At 34.6% G+C, this 18,426-nt stretch overlaps 1 protein-coding gene across 1 annotated transcript; it reads left to right on the forward strand.

Annotated features, from left to right (window-relative positions):
• Nucleotides 1-447: 447 nt before the first annotated feature.
• On the forward strand, nucleotides 448-5,460 carry LOC147405579 (Tetratricopeptide repeat (TPR)-like superfamily protein). Its single transcript, XM_086433369.1, has 2 exons — nucleotides 448-730; nucleotides 4,059-5,460. Exons 1-2 carry the CDS (start codon nucleotides 497-499, stop codon nucleotides 5,301-5,303), a joined length of 1,479 nt encoding a protein of 492 aa, XP_086289495.1. The 5' UTR covers nucleotides 448-496; the 3' UTR covers nucleotides 5,304-5,460.
• The last annotated feature ends 12,966 nt before the right edge of the window (nucleotides 5,461-18,426 follow it).

Below are 18,426 nucleotides of genomic sequence, written 5' to 3' on the forward strand. Positions count from 1 at the left end.
CCTTTAACATGAATCAGGCTCAAAACAAGACCGGCCCATAACTAAGGAGGCCTAATAAAGGGTGCAACTTGATTGGGTTTGGGGCCAAATTTAAAATTGAACCAACCTAGGTCTGTTCCACTAAATAAGAACCAGAACCGAATCGAATTGCCATACAACATAGAACCGAACAAAATCATATTGAACTAAGGTCGGTTTGGTTCGGTCCAATTCTATAGATTGACAAAAACCTTCTGGGAAACAACATATATTTGATTGAAAAAGTAAATATTCCAAATCAAACCAATCCACAGCTATCGATTTGATTCGATTCTCGGTTTGAACCGGGCCAGGCTCAACCCAAGATAGTAATGGATTTCGGGTTTTAATCCAGCCCAGTACCAACGGCCAACCCGTTTCAAAATACCACTAGAATGCGCCGAGATGCGCAGGGGCCATTCGCCATTCGAACAAAACTCAAAAGCCCTATTCGAGAGAGAGAGAGAGAGAGAGAGAGATGGCGCAACAGCTGGGGTTAGGGTTGGGGAAGACAAAGAGTGTGGTGAAGCGTTCGAAGAAATACTTAGAAGAAGCTCTGTATAAGAGATTGTTCAGAGAAGGAAGTTCTGAGCAGAGTGTCCGTACCGAGTTGAATCAGTTCCTCAAGAGCTCTAAAAGAGTCTATAAATGGGAGGTTGGTGTTTCTCTCAAGAAGCTTCGTCAGCGGAAACGCTTCTCCACTGCTCTCAAGGTTTAAACTAAAACCCTAGTTTTCATTTTTCAGATCTCTTTATTTATGTTCAGTTTCACTTTACACCTGAAAAAAAATATTGATTTTTTTTTAATTATAAAAATTGTATATTATTCTTAGATTTTAGTGTGGACAAGTTTGAGTCGATGTTGAAATGTTGCACGAAAAGCCATTTTAAGAACTAATTGGAGTTGTAATTTATATTAATTATGATATAGAATTATAGATTGATTGGTAAATTTGAACATTATTTGTATGAGAAGTACAACTGAAGGATGTTCCGTTTCAGTTTTCATCTGAAAAGAGTTTTTTTTTTCTTCTTCATATTTTTGAATTATAAAAATTGGATATTATTCTTAGATTTTAATGCCAATGAGTTTGAGTAGGTGTTGAAATGTCGCACAAAATGCCTTTTTAAGAACTAATTGGAGTTATAATTTATACTAATTGTGATATAGACATATAGGATTATAGATTGATTTTAGTAAATTTAACATAATTTTTATGAGAAGTTGAGTTAAAACTTGAATGTGAGTTTTTTTTTTCTGTATTTTTTCTTTGATTTTTAGTTTTGATTAACTGAAAAATTGAATGAATTTTCAACAAGGTTGAGTATGAATCTAAAATTCATTTTATGTATTATTTAGTATTTTGGCCACAATCATTGCTACGTGATGCAATTGTTTTGTCACAATAGATAAGATGGTGATCCTTCTTAATAAATTTTTGGGGGCAATATTATTTTGGAGGCGGGAAAAACCAACCAGACGTTGAGAGGTGAAAAGGAAGCGAGTTACTCCCCAAAAATGCCCAGTCCATAGGTTCGTTTTTTCGTTGGAGCTAACTTTCTTCCTTGCCCGTTCCTAGGTTATCAATAACATGGTCTGTTAACCAACAAGAATTGAGGCAATGATTTGATTCAAATGGGGGCTTAGACCCATAGCTTAGTTAGTTTGAAACATTGCAAAACAACTTTGAGGTCATGGGTTCAAGTCCAACTTATCCATCCAATAAAAAAATGATTTGATTCAAATGTATTTCTCTCTTAGCCAGAGTGAGCTTGGAGTAGTATGCAAGTCTATGTATGTTGTAGGTCCCCTAGAGTGTATCTGGCGTGGGTTTTGGAGGGGTTTACATCGTGTCCTTGCTCCCATGTCACCTCATAGAAGTTTTGATCGAGGTATGAGGCATACTCCTCATGCCTCATGCCTCAATATGCACCGAGGCTTACGCCTTAGAGGTATGAGGCGTACTCCTCATGCCTCAATATGCACTGAGGCTTACGCCTCAGTAGGTTTGGCAAAAACCAATATCGTGGGTTTAAAAAATCATTTTTTTTTAAATTTTCTTACTTTATTTTACACAAATACCCCCCAATGTCTCTTATTTACATAACCCTACTAAATAGAAGTGTTTTTTTATCTTCTAAAGTTAGATTGTCAAGAGATCTCTCAAAATCTTTCTTTGCAACCCTAAATTCTCCCTACACCAAGATTTCTTCATTGAGTCTCCAATACTCATTTGAATTTGAATCTGTTGGTTCTTACAATTTTCTTACGAAGATTTTGATCAAATAGAGCCAAGAAATCAAGGATTTTCTAAGGTTTTGAGATATTTGATTTTTCTATGTACATTTTTGAATTTTTTGCCTATTTTTTTCTTCAAAATCTCATATTTCTCTCTTGTTTTTGTGTTTGATTCTATCTAACATTGCTACTTCCTAACATTTTTAATGTTTAATTTTTATTTGATGCTTGAAGGTTGTCTACTTTTTTTATATTTTTTCTGAATTTATTAAAAAAAATTATATATTTTTAGGATACTTTTTTAAATTAATTGAGGCTTAAGCCTCGCTTCAAGAACCCAAAACGCCTCAAGTATGCCTTAGGTACTTTAAAACACTGATAGTTTCTGGCTAAGGATTGTCAAGAGCAAGTATGGAAGCAGGAACAAGTTGTGGGATACTAATTTGATTACCTATTTTTATGGTTGGGTATGTTGAAAGATATCTCTAGAGTCTATGAGGCTCCAAAGATATTTGGTTTAAAGTTGGAAGGGATATAAAGTGCGCTTCTGGTAGTATATTTAGTGGGGAGACAATTCTCTGCGGCTAGCATTTCCATCTTTTTATAACTTGATAGATCCCAAAAGGTATCTTTTGAGGGATTGTGTTGTTATGGGTACTCAACCATTCGCCCCAACTCAAATTCAAAACCTATAACATCTGTTGATTGGAACTTGTCAGATTTTGTCCCAGAAAATCTACCATATTTAGAAGTCTAACTTGTTCATATTACATTTACATGTCAATCCTTGTATCTACATCTTTCCTTTCGCCATCCAGTTTTCATGTATTGCTATTTAGTTGGGCATTACCTTTCTAGCAATGATCTGAACCATGGACTCAGCTTGGAAATCAAAGTTATTTTCCAAGTCAATAACTTGTCAATTTGGTAATGTAATCAGGTTGTTCTCTTGGTACCTGGATTTATAGTCATCTAGTTGGGGTTCAGGAATAGATCGGCAAGGGAAAATTTTGAAAAATATGGTTCGTGAAAGAACCGATCCTACTAGGTGTTGTTCTCATATTATATAATCAAATACCATTTTAAATTACAATAATAAATCACCAAACCCCATATTAAATTACAACAAGTAACCACAAGACTACAGCACAATTAAGGTTTATATTGTTCAAAATGTAAAAAAAAAAATTACAATTATACAATCATGAGTGTGAGTTAAGATTCATTAACCAATCAAAATCAATTTCATCTTCATTTGCATCCTCATTATGTAACATTTCATCCATAAAATGATCGTCATCATCTTTGTCAAGTTCATCTTCTCTTACTAGTGCATTAAGGTTATCTTTTTTTTTTTTTCCGATTTAATCACAAAGTTTGTGATTTAATCATTATGTTCGTGATTTAATCGTTATGTTCGTGATTTAATCATGAAGTTTGTAAAGGTTGAGACTTGATGAAAAAATCACAATTAAATCGAGTTTTAATCAGCGAAGGAAAATGTCACGATTTAATTGTGACTTTTTCAACAAGTCGCAGAGTTTGGTGACTATGCCTGAATTGAGTCCACCCAAACTTAGTCTACTTGGCCAAGTCTTTAGTTAATCAGTGAGCTTGCATTGTTTTCTTATGTGAAAAAATTATGGGTGGATTCTGCTGGATTTATGTCTTACCTTGTTAATTCTTCATGGATCTTTGTACCTCTTTTCATCTTGTAGGTTTCCCCTTTTTCCATTTCATTTTCAGTGTGTTATTTCGAACTCTATTCCAAGTTATGAATTGTGAATTTTGTTGTTGTGCAGCTTTCAGAAAATATGGCCAAAAGGGGAATGAACATGACAGTGAGTGATCAAGCTATTCATCTCGATCTCATAGCCAAAACACGAGGCATCTCCGCTGCAGAAAATTATTTCATGGATCTCCCTGAAGCATCAAAGAATCATCTCTGTTATGGTGCCCTTCTTAACTGTTACTGCAAGGAACTGAAGACAGAAAAAGCAGAAGCCCTAATGGAAAAAATGAAGGAATTAGGGTTCTCTTCCAGCTCAATGGCCCACAACAGCGTAATGACCCTTTACACTAAAACCAACCAACCTGAAAAGATCCCGGCCATCATACAAGAAATGAAGGCCAGCAATGTCATGCTCGATTCTTACACATACAATGTCTGGATGCGGGCTCTCGCTGCTGTCAAAGATATCTCGGGCGTTGAGAGGGTTATTGACGAGATGAAGAGGGACGGCCGAGTTGCTGGAGACTGGACAACGTACAGCAATCTCGCATCAATTTACGTTGATGCTGGTTTGTTTGACAAGGCGGAGAAAGCACTCAAGGAGCTCGAAAAGAGAAATGCTTATCGAGATCTCACAGCTTTTCAGTTCCTGATCTCATTGTACAGTCGGATCGGGAATCTACTTGAGGTGTATCGAGTATGGCGGTCCCTAAGGCTTGCTTTTCCGAAAACAGCAAATATCAGCTATTTGAATATGATTCAAGCCTTGGTGAACTTGAAAGACCTTCCAGGTGCCGAAAAATGTTTTCGGGAATGGGAATCTGTTCGTTCGACCTACGACATTCGAGTGGCCAATGCCCTAATCGGGGCTTATGCTAAAGATGGTATGCTAGAGAAAGCTCAAGAACTCAAAGAGCGAGCTAGAAAGAGTGGAGCGAAACCTAATGTTAAGACATGGGAAATTTTTACGGATTATTATTTAAAGAATGGGGACATGAAATTGGCCGTGGATTGCGTCGATAATGCGATTTCAATTGGGAGAGGAGATGGAAGGAAGTGGATCCCGCCCCAGGAGGTTGTCCGTACTCTGATGTCACATTTCGAGCAAGAACGGGACGTTGAGGGGGCAGAAAGGTTTATGGATGTTCTGAAGAAGGTCGATGATGGTATAGGAGTGGAGGTGTTTGAATCATTGATACGGACTTATGCAGCTGCTGGAAAGACAAATCCGTTGATGCACCGTCGATTGAAGATGGAGAATGTGGAGGTTAGTAAGGAAACCAAAAAGTTGCTTGAGGTAGTTAGTGTTGAGTAAGTTTTGTAGGAAAATACTGTTTTATCTTTCATTGTTTTTCTTTTGAATATGAGAATTTTCTTGCTTGGTGTTACATGCTTGTATGCCTTATTGATGATAAAATTCACCTTTTCTTTTGCTTCAATCAATAAGATCTTAAACGAATCATGTTCATTCATTCCACTCTGTCTAAAGCTGCATCTTCTGTTATTAAAAAGATGTTTATATCTACTTTCACTATCTCCATCATTGTTTTTTTGGGTCTTCCTTTTGTTCTTTTAGATCCTTCAACTTAAATATTTCTTTTACCGGGGTTTGTAATTGATTTTCTTGATCATGGTCAAATTATCCCAATCATCCATTGGAGCTATTCTTACATTTTTTCTAAATGTGTTCATTTTTAATTTTATCTTTCTACTAATGCCCCTATATTAACATGAGTGCATGACGCGTCTTGATCATCCAACATTCAGCTCTAGTATTAAAATTTGCAAAAACCCATCTTTGTCCTTCCGTGAGCATTTTGTTGGGATTAGGTGAAACAAGTAAAGGCCTTGGCCTTCTCTCTTCCTGCACCTGGTGGAATTATTTTACAGGTGCCATGCATGTTTTGACGCTTTCTAAATGTTGTGTGTCAAAGTTGGGATGCTTTAGATGTACTCCGGCTTTTGATGAATATTTGATATACCCGTTTTTTCAAACGGATCACAATCCTCTTGATCTCGATCTTCTATGAGGGACTAACATAAAATGACTTTTGAGTCATTTCGTCTCCGACATCTAGGCTGAAATCCTTGATTTTTCTCCCATAAATGTGTCAAAGTCTTCAAATTCTTCAATATCAAATTCTTAGGGTAAAATTCATTTTTAACCTATTTGACATTGTTTTCAACTGTTTTATTGAAACCATTGATTTTTTGAATCAATCCTACCCTTGTTGGCAACCACCCTGGTGCTTTAAAAGGTCGTCATGTACACAAGGCACGTGATGAAGTGGTGACGAGTGTATCCTTGGGATTAGTCGGACTAAGTTTGGATATCCATTTATCACCCAAAAAAAAAAAAAAATCAAATCTTGAGGTTGAAGAGGATGGAAAAAAAATTCAAAAATGAGGGTTTTTAGTTGGAGGCTGAAGAGAAGGTCATTTATATCTCTTTTCTTTATAGTCTTGGGAGAAATTGAAGTTCCGTGAAAAATGAAAAATTTTCAGTGTTTGATGTGTTAAAAACTCTAAATTTGTGCGGAAAATGATTTGCCAACACCCCCGATTTTCTATCATTAACGACAAATCATTTTCTTACCCTTCCCTCATTGGAAAACGGTTTGCTAGTACACGACAAATCAAACAAAATTAATATTTTTTTTTATAAACAAAGTTAAACAAAATAAAAAAACACAAAAAAATATGAAATCAAACAAAATCATAATTTTATTTAAAAAATAAATATTTAAATTGTTAAAACTTAATTATTTTTATCACAAAATTTAAAATTATCTTAATCAATATATATATATATATTTTTAATTTCTGATTAAATAATTAATTTTAAATTATATCAATATTTGTTTTATAAATAAATTAGAGAGCTGCTATTAGCACGCCAAATTTTATTAAACAACTACTAAAATTATTTGAACCAGTTTTAATTTGTTGAGGTTATAACTTGAGCCAAGCGTTTGTAATGTTTGAAGAATGTGTTTTGACTTTTAATTGGGGTGTGATAAAGAATTTAAGAAATTGGGGTGGAATAATTAGAACGTAAGGTGCCAATAATAGCTCTCTAAAAACTTTGGGCGGGTGCCGATAGTAATTCTCTAATAATTTAACAAATTGGGGTGAGGGTTAGGGGTGGTGTTTAATAATTCAAATCTTTCCACAAAGAAAAAAGATTTCATCATTAATTTTTATATGATTATATATATATATATATATATATATATAGGGAAATGTTCAGCAACAAACATTTTGACAAACATTTTGGCAAAACATTTTTGAAAATATGGGTTACAGGTTTTGGAATGGGCTGATTTTTGGTGAGGATGATCTCTACAGGGAATAGATCATCATCACCAAAAATCAGCCCATTCCAAAACTTCTAACCCATCAAAAATGGTTTACAAAAAATGGACGGTTCACAATTTTTCAACCTGTTAACATGGGGCTAGAAGTTTTGGAATGGGCTGATTTTTGATGAGGATGATCTCCTCACCGTAGAGATCATCCTCACCAAAAATCAGCCCATTCCAAAACCTCTAACCCATGTTTTGAAAAATGTTTTGCCAAAATGTTTGTTGCTGAAAGGGACCCATATATATATATATATATATATATATATATATATATATATAAAATGTAATTCAAGCAACAAAAATAATTTTTCATGTTTTGCCAAACGGTAATAAAAGATTTGCCTACTAATATTTTCTAGGCAATCAAACACGCCCTTAAAGAAATTGAGGACAAATGTAAATGCCAATAAATTTAATTTATTTTCTTTTCATTTATCTAAAAGTTGAAACAATAGAAAATCAAATAACTAATCAAATTGTACGAAGAACAAGTGTTCACCCTAAACCAAAATACAAAATTGAATTTTATTATTTATTTATTTTTATTATTATTATTATTATTATTTTTTGGAAAGGGGTAGGAGATCTAGGATTTTTGACAAGAGGTCGACGATAAAAAACAATATGATTATTTTTTATTTATTTATTTAGTCTCATAAAAGACAACGACCAAGGTGTTATAATACAAGTTTGAAAACATATGGATATCTCAAATATGAGGGGAAAAAAAAGGAAAATAGAATGCTTGCACGTTTAAACAGCAAAGAAGAAGAAGAGAAAATTTTTGAGTGAATAAAACTGAGGTCGAGATGACATATTTATAGAAATTTAAGAGACAAGGTGTCTCTTAGGAAAAGGAATGTGCAAGTGTCTCTTAGAAAAGGACAGGTGCATGTGTGTCTCTTAAGAGACACCCAAAGAAATCAAAGGAGGTGTCCTTACTGGCCGAACAGGCACCCATGGTGTTCTAATGGACGGTGAGGGGTGTGCCCCTTAAAATTAAATGGACGGTGAGGGGTGTGTGTGCCCCTTCATAAGAAAACGGATTTTGAGCCCAGCCGAAGCCCAATACGAAATTAGCAAAAGGGCCCGTCGCGCGCACTCACGTGAAGCCAAATTGACGGGATTTGCACCCCCCCTGCGCGCGCAGCGTGTGCCCGCATACGCATTAAGGATATTTTGGACCAATGGATCAAATCCTTCTTGAGCCCATGGGCCCCTTGTGCGCGTGCGTGGGCTTATCCAAGTCTCTCTCTCATATACACTTAAGTGATATAAGAAGTTCTATATAAGAACTAGACAATTTTCTTATTCATATCCGATGTGAGACTAAAGAGTTTCTCTTATAAACTCAATAATCTTATAAACCACATACAACAAACCATGGCTAATAGGGGTTCTTTGGAGCTGATTTGTCATTCACCCATAATGAATTTTTGACAACTTAAAACATGAAACTATTATCTTCAATGAGATGAATAAGTTTCCAAGTGGTCCAACTACAAAAAAGTAATGGGACCCACTTGAATCGTAGCTCAAATATCCCTACTTGATCACAAAAATCTGGATAGAAATGCAAATTTTTCCAACAATCCCCCACATGAATGAAAAATGGCGACAAATAAAATCGATAAAATAAAATAAAGAGAGTATAAATAGGAAATAAACTACATCGGGGTAGGTAGCTTGTGGCTTTGAACCTTCCCTAGTAAAAAACTATAGGATTTACTAGCTAAACAGTGAACACCATGTTTTGAACTGTTCAAGCTTAAGTGTAAATCTAGACAATAGAATTCACATAGTTCCTTTCCTGACATAGTCGGTTCTCACGGTTGTGTTCATTTTGGCCCTGAACATTCCTGGATTCATGAGTGCTATAGAGAATTTTAGCCTTTATAAATTCTCATGGAAGCGGCCCAACTTCACACTCACATAGGTGATTCCTATTAAGAGTACCCTGTTGTAACCCACTTGAAAATCAAGTTATAGGAATCATTAAAAGCAAAGCTTACCCTAAAAAACTGTTACAGGCAGCACCGTTACATCATAGGAGTGGATAAGAGGTTTTTCCTCTTCAGTGCTTCTGGCGAATCACACACAACTAGTTGTCCCATTGAACCAAGATCTTGGGATCTCCAGTCAACTAGGTTGGATTTCCATTGTGATGATTCTTTTGTGTAGGCTTTAATCCCATTCCTCTCGATGTGCAGTATATTTGCTCTCTTGTTAAACCTTTGGTAAGTGGATCCGCGAGATTTTCCTTAGATTTTATATAATCAATTGAAATAACTCCATTTGAGAGTAACTGCTTAACAGTATTGTGTCTACGACGAATATGTCGAGATTTACCATTATAAATATTATTTTGTGCCCTAACTATCGCTGCTTGATTATCACAATGTACACAGATGGCGGGCACGGATTTTGGCCATAAAGGAATATCTTCTAAAAAATGTCGAAGCCACTCAGCTTCTTCTCCTGCTTTATCTAACGCTATAAATTCCGATTCCATGGTAGATCAGGCTATACACGTCTGCTTAGAAGATTTCCAAGAAACGGCTGCACCTCCAAGTGTAAAAATATATCCACTTGTGGATTTTGATTCTTCAGAATATGATATCCAATTCGCATCACAATATCCTTCAAGTACCGCCGGATATCTTGTATAGTGCAACCCATAGTCTAGAGTATATTTTAAGTATCTTAAAACTCTGACTAATGCCTTCCAGTGATCTAATCCTGGATTACTTGTATATCTACTCAGTTTGCCAACTGAGTAAGCAATATCTGGCCTTGTGCAGTTCATGAGATACATTAAACTGCCAATTATACGAGAATATTCTAATTGAGAGATACTCTCACCAGTATTTTTCTTTAAATGAAAATTAACTTCTATTGGTGTTTTAACTGGACTACAATCAAATTGATTAAATTTCTTAAGTATTTTCTCAATATAATGTGATTGAGATAATACAATTCCTTCTGATGTTCTACTAATTTTTTATCCCTAGTATAACATCAGCAACACCTAAGTCTTTCATTTCAAATTTATTAGTCAACATTTTCTTTGTTGACTTGATGATATTTTTGTTAGTTCCTAAAATTAACATATCATCAACATATAAGCAAACAATGACATAAGCATCTTCAATGCTTTTAACGTATACACATTTGTCACATTCATTTATTTTGAAACCATTTGACATCATTACACTGTCAAATTTTTCATGCCATTGTTTAGGTGCTTGTTTTAATCCATAAAGAGATTTAACAAGTCTGCACACTTTTCTTTCCTGTCCTTTGACAGTAAAACATTCTGGTTGTTCCATATAAATTTCTTCATTTAATTCACCATTTAAAAATGTTGTTTTAACATCCATTTGATGCATTTCTAGCTTATGCAACGCTGCAATAGCTATCAACATGCGAATGAAAGTTATTCTTGTAACTGGTGAATAAGTGTCAAAATAATCCAAACCTTCTTTTTGTTTGAACCCTTTGGCAACAAGTCTTGCCTTATACTTGTCTATGGAACCATCGGGTTTCATCTTCTTTTTGAAGATCCATTTACAACCTATAGGTTTGCTGTCTTATGGAAGATCCACTAATTTCCAAGTATGATTCTGCATAATTGAATCAATTTCGTTATTTACAGCCTCTGTCCAATAAGGTGCTTCAGGTGTAGACATAGCTTCCTTAAAGGTTTGAGGTTCATTTTCTAACAAAAAAGTTAGAAAATCAGGACCAAAAGACTTAGTCACTTTACGTCTCTTACTGCGTCTAGGTTCATCCTTATTTTTTATAGACTTTTGGTATATATTTCATTGTGAGCTAGTAATCGCAGTATCATAAGTTCTTTTATGAGAACTTATTCTTTGTATATTTTTGCAAGGAAAAATATTCTCAAAAAATGAAGCATTCCTTGACTCAATAATCGTATTTTCATGAACGTCAAGAATGTCAGATTTGTGCACAAGGAATCGATATGCACTACTATTATGTGCATAACCAATGAATATACAATCAATGGTTTTTTGTCCTATTTTAACCTTTTTCGGACTAGGAACCATTACCTTAGCTAAACACCCCCACACTTTTAAATATTTATATGATGGTTTTCGACCTTTCCATAACTCATATGGAGTTTGGTCTGATTTTTTGTGAGGTATTTTGTTAAGAATATGATTTGCTGAAAGTATTGCTTCCCCCCACAAATTCTGGGGTAAACCATAACTTATTAACATAGCATTCATCATTTCTTTTAAGGTTCGATTTTTGCGTTCAGCAACACCATTAGATTGTGGTGAATAAGGAGCGGTAGTTTGGTGAATAATACCATGTTCTAAACAGAACTCACCGATGGGTGCTTCATATTCACCTCCTCTATCACTTCTTACTACCTTTATCTTTTGATTGAGTTGATTTTCAACTTCATCCTTGTAATATTTAAACATTTCTAAGGCTTCGTCTTTACTCCTTAGTAAATAAACATAACAATATCTTGTGCAATCATCGATAAAAGTAATGAAATACTTTTTCCCACCTCTTGTTTGCACAAATTTTAAATCACAGATATCACTATGAATTAATTCTAGAGGTTTTGAATTCATTTCCACAGAATGAAAGGGTGTTTTAGTTAATTTGGCCTCCACACATGTTTCACATTTATGATTTTGATCAATATGAAATTTAGGCAATAAATCTAAATTCATTAACCTTCGCAAGGTATTAAAATTCACATGACCTAATCTATCATGCCACATATTGAAAGACTCAAGCATATAAACAGAAGAATTCTCTTTATTCATAATTGAATTTTTGGGTACAATTGTCATTACATTTAGTTTAAATAGACCATCGGTCAAATACCCCTTGCCCACGTACATCCTAGTCTTACATTAAATGACGTGTTGCACGTACTAAAAATGGGATGTACGTGGGCAAGGGGTATTTGACCGATGGTCTATTTAAACTAAATGTAATGACAATTGTACCCAAAAATTCAATTATGAATAAAGAGAATTCTTCTGTTTATATGCTTGAGTCTTTCAATATGTGGCATGATAGATTAGGTCATGTGAATTTTAATACCTTGCGAAGGTTAATGAATTTAGATTTATTGCCTAAATTTCATATTGATCAAAATCATAAATGTGAAACATGTGTGGAGGCCAAATTAACTAAAACACCCTTTCATTCTGTGGAAATGAATTCAAAACCTCTAGAATTAATTCATAGTGATATCTGTGATTTAAAATTTGTGCAAACAAGAGGTGGGAAAAAGTATTTCATTACTTTTATCGATGATTGCACAAGATATTGTTATGTTTATTTACTAAGGAGTAAAGACGAAGCCTTAGAAATGTTTAAATATTACAAGGATGAAGTTGAAAATCAACTCAATCAAAAGATAAAGGTAGTAAGAAGTGATAGAGGAGGTGAATATGAAGCACCCATCGGTGAGTTCTGTTTAGAACATGGTATTATTCACCAAACTACCGCTCCTTATTCACCACAATCTAATGGTGTTGCTGAACGCAAAAATCGAACCTTAAAAGAAATGATGAATGCTATGTTAATAAGTTATGGTTTACCCCAGAATTTGTGGGGGGAAGCAATACTTTCAGCAAATCATATTCTTAACAAAATACCTCACAAAAAATCAGACCAAACTCCATATGAGTTATGGAAAGGTCGAAAACCATCATATAAATATTTAAAAGTGTGGGGGTGTTTAGCTAAGGTAATGGTTCCTAGTCCGAAAAAGGTTAAAATAGGACAAAAAACCATTGATTGTATATTCATTGGTTATGCACATAATAGTAGTGCATATCGATTCCTTGTGCACAAATCTGACATTCTTGACGTTCATGAAAATACGATTATTGAGTCAAGGAATGCTTCATTTTTTGAGAATATTTTTCCTTGCAAAAATATACAAAGAATAAGTTCTCATAAAAGAACTTATGATACTGCGATTACTAGCTCACAATGAAATATATACCAAAAGTCTATAAAAAATAAGGATGAACCTAGACGCAGTAAGAGACGTAAAGTGACTAAGTCTTTTGGTCCTGATTTTCTAACTTTTTTGTTAGAAAATGAACCTCAAACCTTTAAGGAAGCTATGTCTACACCTGAAGCACCTTATTGGACAGAGGCTGTAAATAACGAAATTGATTCAATTATGCAGAATCATACTTGGGAATTAGTGGATCTTCCATAAGGCAGCAAACCTATAGGTTGTAAATGGATCTTCAAAAAGAAGATGAAACCCGATGGTTCCATAGACAAGTATAAGGCAAGACTTGTTGCCAAAGGGTTCAAACAAAAAGAAGGTTTGGATTATTTTGACACTTATTCACCAGTTACAAGAATAACTTTCATTCGCATGTTGATAGCTATTGCAGCGTTGCATAAGCTAGAAATGCATCAAATGGATGTTAAAACAACATTTTTAAATGGTGAATTAAATGAAGAAATTTATATGGAACAACCAGAATGTTTTACTGTCAAAGGACAGGAAAGAAAAGTGTGCAGACTTGTTAAATCTCTTTATGGATTAAAACAAGCACCTAAACAATGGCATGAAAAATTTGACAGTGTAATGATGTCAAATGGTTTCAAAATAAATGAATGTGACAAATGTGTATACGTTAAAAGCATTGAAGATGCTTATGTCATTGTTTGCTTATATGTTGATGATATGTTAATTTTAGGAACTAACAAAAATATCATCAAGTCAACAAAGAAAATGTTGACTAATAAATTTGAAATGAAAGACTTAGGTGTTGCTGATGTTATACTAGGGATAAAAAATTAGTAGAACATCAGAAGGAATTGTATTATCTCAATCACATTATATTGAGAAAATACTTAAGAAATTTAATCAATTTGATTGTAGTCCAGTTAAAACACCAATAGAAGTTAATTTTCATTTAAAGAAAAATACTGGTGAGAGTATCTCTCAATTAGAATATTCTCGTATAATTGGCAGTTTAATGTATCTCATGAACTGCACAAGGCCAGATATTGCTTACTCAGTTGGCAAACTGAGTAGATATACAAGTAATCCAGGATTAGATCACTGGAAGGCATTAGTCAGAGTTTTAAGATACTTAAAATATACTCTAGACTATGGGTTGCACTATACAAGATATCCGGCGGTACTTGAAGGATATTGTGATGCGAATTGGATATCATATTCTGAAGAATCAAAATCCACAAGTGGATATATTTTTACACTTGGAGGTGCAGCCGTTTCTTGGAAATCTTCTAAGCAGACGTGTATAGCCTGATCTACCATGGAATCGGAATTTATAGCGTTAGATAAAGCAGGAGAAGAAGCTGAGTGGCTTCGACATTTTTTAGAAGATATTCCTTTATGGCCAAAATCCGTGCCCGCCATCTGTGTACATTGTGATAATCAAGCAGCGATAGTTAGGGCACAAAATAATATTTATAATGGTAAATCTCGACATATTCGTCGTAGACACAATACTGTTAAGCAGTTACTCTCAAATGGAGTTATTTCAATTGATTATATAAAATCTAAGGAAAATCTCGCGGATCCACTTACCAAAGGTTTAACAAGAGAGCAAATATACTGCACATCGAGAGGAATGGGATTAAAGCCTACACAAAAGAATCATCACAATGGAAATCCAACCTAGTTGACTGGAGATCCCAAGATCTTGGTTCAATGGGACAACTAGTTGTGTGTGATTCGCCAGAAGCACTGAAGAGGAAAAACCTCTTATCCACTCCTATGATGTAACGGTGCTGCCTGTAACAGTTTTTTAGGGTAAGCTTTGCTTTTAATGATTCCTATAACTTGATTTTCAAGTGGGGTACAACAGGGTACTCTTAATAGGAATCACCTATGTGAGTGTGAAGTTGGGCCGCTTCCATGAGAATTTATAAAGGCTAAAATTCTCTATAGCACTCATGAATCCAGGAATGTTTAGGGCCAAAATGAACACAACCGTGAGAACCGACTATGTCAGGAAAGGAACTATGTGAATTCTATTGTCTAGATTTACACTTAAGCTTGAACAGTTCAAAACATGGTGTTCACTGTTTAGCTAGTAAATCCTATAGTTTTTTACTAGGGAAGGTTCAAAGCCACAAGCTACCTACCCCGATGTAGTTTATTTCCTATTTATACTCTCTTTATTTTATTTTATCGATTTTATTTGTCGCCATTTTTCATTCATGTGGGGGATTGTTGGAAAAATTTGCATTTCTATCCAGATTTTTGTGATCAAGTAGGGATATTTGAGCTACGATTCAAGTGGGTCCCATTACTTTTTTGTAGTTGGACCACTTGGAAACTTATTCATCTCATTGAAGATAATAGTTTCATGTTTTAAGTTGTCAAAAATTCATTATGGGTGAATGACAAATCAGCTCCAAAGAACCCCTATTAGCCATGGTTTGTTGTATGTGGTTTATAAGATTATTGAGTTTATAAGAGAAACTCTTTAGTCTCACATCGGATATGAATAAGAAAATTGTCTAGTTCTTATATAGAACTTCTTATATCACTTAAGTGTATATGAGAGAGAGACTTGGATAAGCCCACGCACGCGCACAAGGGGCCCATGGGCTCAAGAAGGATTTGATCCATTGGTCCAAAATATCCTTAATGCGTATGCGGGCACACGCTGCGCGCGCAGGGGGGGTGCAAATCCCGTCAATTTGGCTTCACGTGAGTGCGCGCGACGGGCCCTTTTGCTAATTTCGTATTGGGCTTCGGCTGGGCTCAAAATCCGTTTTCTTATGAAGGGGCACACACACCCCTCACCGTCCATTAGAACACCATGGGTGCCTGTTCGGCCAGTAAGGACACCTCCTTTGATTTCTTTGGGTGTCTCTTAAGAGACACACATGCACCTGTCCTTTTCTAAGAGACACTTGCACATTCCTTTTCCTAAAAGACACCTTGTCTCTTAAATTTCTATAAATAGGTCATCTCGACCTCAGTTTTATTCACTCAAAAATTTTCTCTTCTTCTTCTTTGCTGTTTAAACGTGCAAGCATTCTATTTTCCTTTTGCATTCTTTGAGAGTATAAACAGTAGCGTTCGGTTCGCTAGACGTGTAGATTGTAGTGCTGCCTCTACACGTGTGATCGTTGTATCCTGGGAGACAATTGTTCATTGATCCGTGTGCACCAAGTTGCGGGAACAAAATTGTCTTAAGGACATTGTGTTCAACACAAGCCTCGGTCAAACTTTTATTTTGTTCATTCTCGGGTATCTACCGCTTCAACTATTCAACAAAAAAAACATGAATGGGAAGATAAACTTTTAAGGGAATAAAAAACAACTGTGAGAGAAAATCTATTATATGGATTTAATGAGAGATGGGGTTTAACATTATTATATTATTTGTCTGTAGTTCTTTGGCTCCAGTGAGATTCATTTGGGTTATTGTTTATTTATTTGGATATTTAACTTATATAAATAGGCATATATAATGCCATTATATAGAGTGGATACACTTTTAAGGCTGATCTTTTAATACCTACACTTCTTCAGCCATCACATTCTTGATTCTACCCACTAATTGGGATTATAAATAATAATAATAAAAAAATTAAATAGAAAATTTGTGTTTTGTCATATGGGGGTCACTTAGACAACAAAATAAAATAAATTGTCCCATGAACAAAATAATAGTTGATTTAACTTCATCTCCCACCCCCCAAATAAAAAATCTTAGGATGTAAAGACTGTTCAATAAAAATAACAAAGTCTTTTTCCAAAGATTTAAGGTGGGTTAGTTTAGGGTTGTCAACATGGTTTTAAAATTCATTTTGACGCCTTGTTTTGTCTATGAACGAGACCGAGTCATCTTGACGTGTTTTCTAATACATTTGATGTTGGAATTATTTACTTAAACAAAAGTTCTTGAATCTGACAATAACAGTATAATATAACAAAATAAGAGATGTTGAACTTGAGGCACGAGATCTTTTTCTTTAAAATGTTTTTCGCTTTCAATTCAAGTAAAACTTCAGTCCAACGAGTTATTTTCAAGATACAACGAGCTCAATCTCTTGATCACAATCCGTCGAATTGCTTTGATAACTCAATCGAATAAATACCAGAAAACTGAAGTACGAAGAATGAATTAAGAATTTTTGTATTTTGGAGAAAGGCTAGAAAATTGTGTATGTGAATCTGTGTCTACAGATCTCCTTTTATAGAAATAAAGTGACTCTTCAAATAATCATCACAATTGTTTGTTTCAATAGTCATGATTTGGTGGCTTGGATATCTCTAGATTCGATCTAATGGTCATAGGGTGAAAAGACATATCATTTTCTGGGTTTTTGAAGAGTGGTGACTCTTCATAAACCAAGAAAACACTCATTGGAGCATTGTCAAATATGTTTAACCCCCGATCAAATCCCAATAATTAACTGTCAAGTTATTTGACCCGTGGTGAAACTCCATTGACCAACGGTCCAATAGACATTTTCATGGTCAAACCACATCCTCACGATGATGTGTACGTACAAAGTGAGCCTCTAAAGTGCACCTCTACAGTGCTCGGTGAGCCACCGTTTAGCAATGAAGTAAAATCTCTAAAACACATAACTAGATTAGTTATTTGAGAGATCTTATATAACTTCAAGGAGAGTATTCTATTTTTTCAATGTGGGTCTATTCTATTTTAGGAGATAAAATCCTAAGTTCCACATTTTCTCTAAAAATACAAAATATAGAAACACCCTTCAACTTACAAAGAATTTAATTTAACATAAAAACTTTAAAAACAAATAAACTTATTATTTTTATTCTTAATCTAATAAATATTTATTTTATTAAAATAATAATAAATATTAACATTTGAGTCTTCTTGTTCAATCATGAGAAAAATGAACCATAATTTTAAATCTCATCTGATACGTTTAACTAGTCTATCTGTTTCGTTGGTGGACGATACTGAAACGTATCAGACAAGTCATCTCAGATGAGATTTAAAACCATGGTTGTCAATGAATTGGTTAGATTAAAACTTTGATTCGATAACTTTGGATCTTAATTGAGGATTTGAATTCCCA

Source organism: Akebia trifoliata, chromosome 3 (assembly GCF_017979445.1).
Source record: "Akebia trifoliata isolate Shusen 1 chromosome 3, ASM1797944v1, whole genome shotgun sequence".
NCBI lineage: Eukaryota > Viridiplantae > Streptophyta > Magnoliopsida > Ranunculales > Lardizabalaceae > Akebia > Akebia trifoliata.

Bases quoted from the DNA above. Each gene is read 5' to 3' on its own strand.
- LOC147405579 (XM_086433369.1), top strand. From the start codon at position 497: ATGGCGCAACAGCTGGGGTTAGGGTTGGGGAAGACAAAGAGTGTGGTG. The intron at 731-4,058 runs GTTTAAACTAAA...GTTGTTGTGCAG, and splicing joins GCTTCTCCACTGCTCTCAAG to CTTTCAGAAAATATGGCCAA.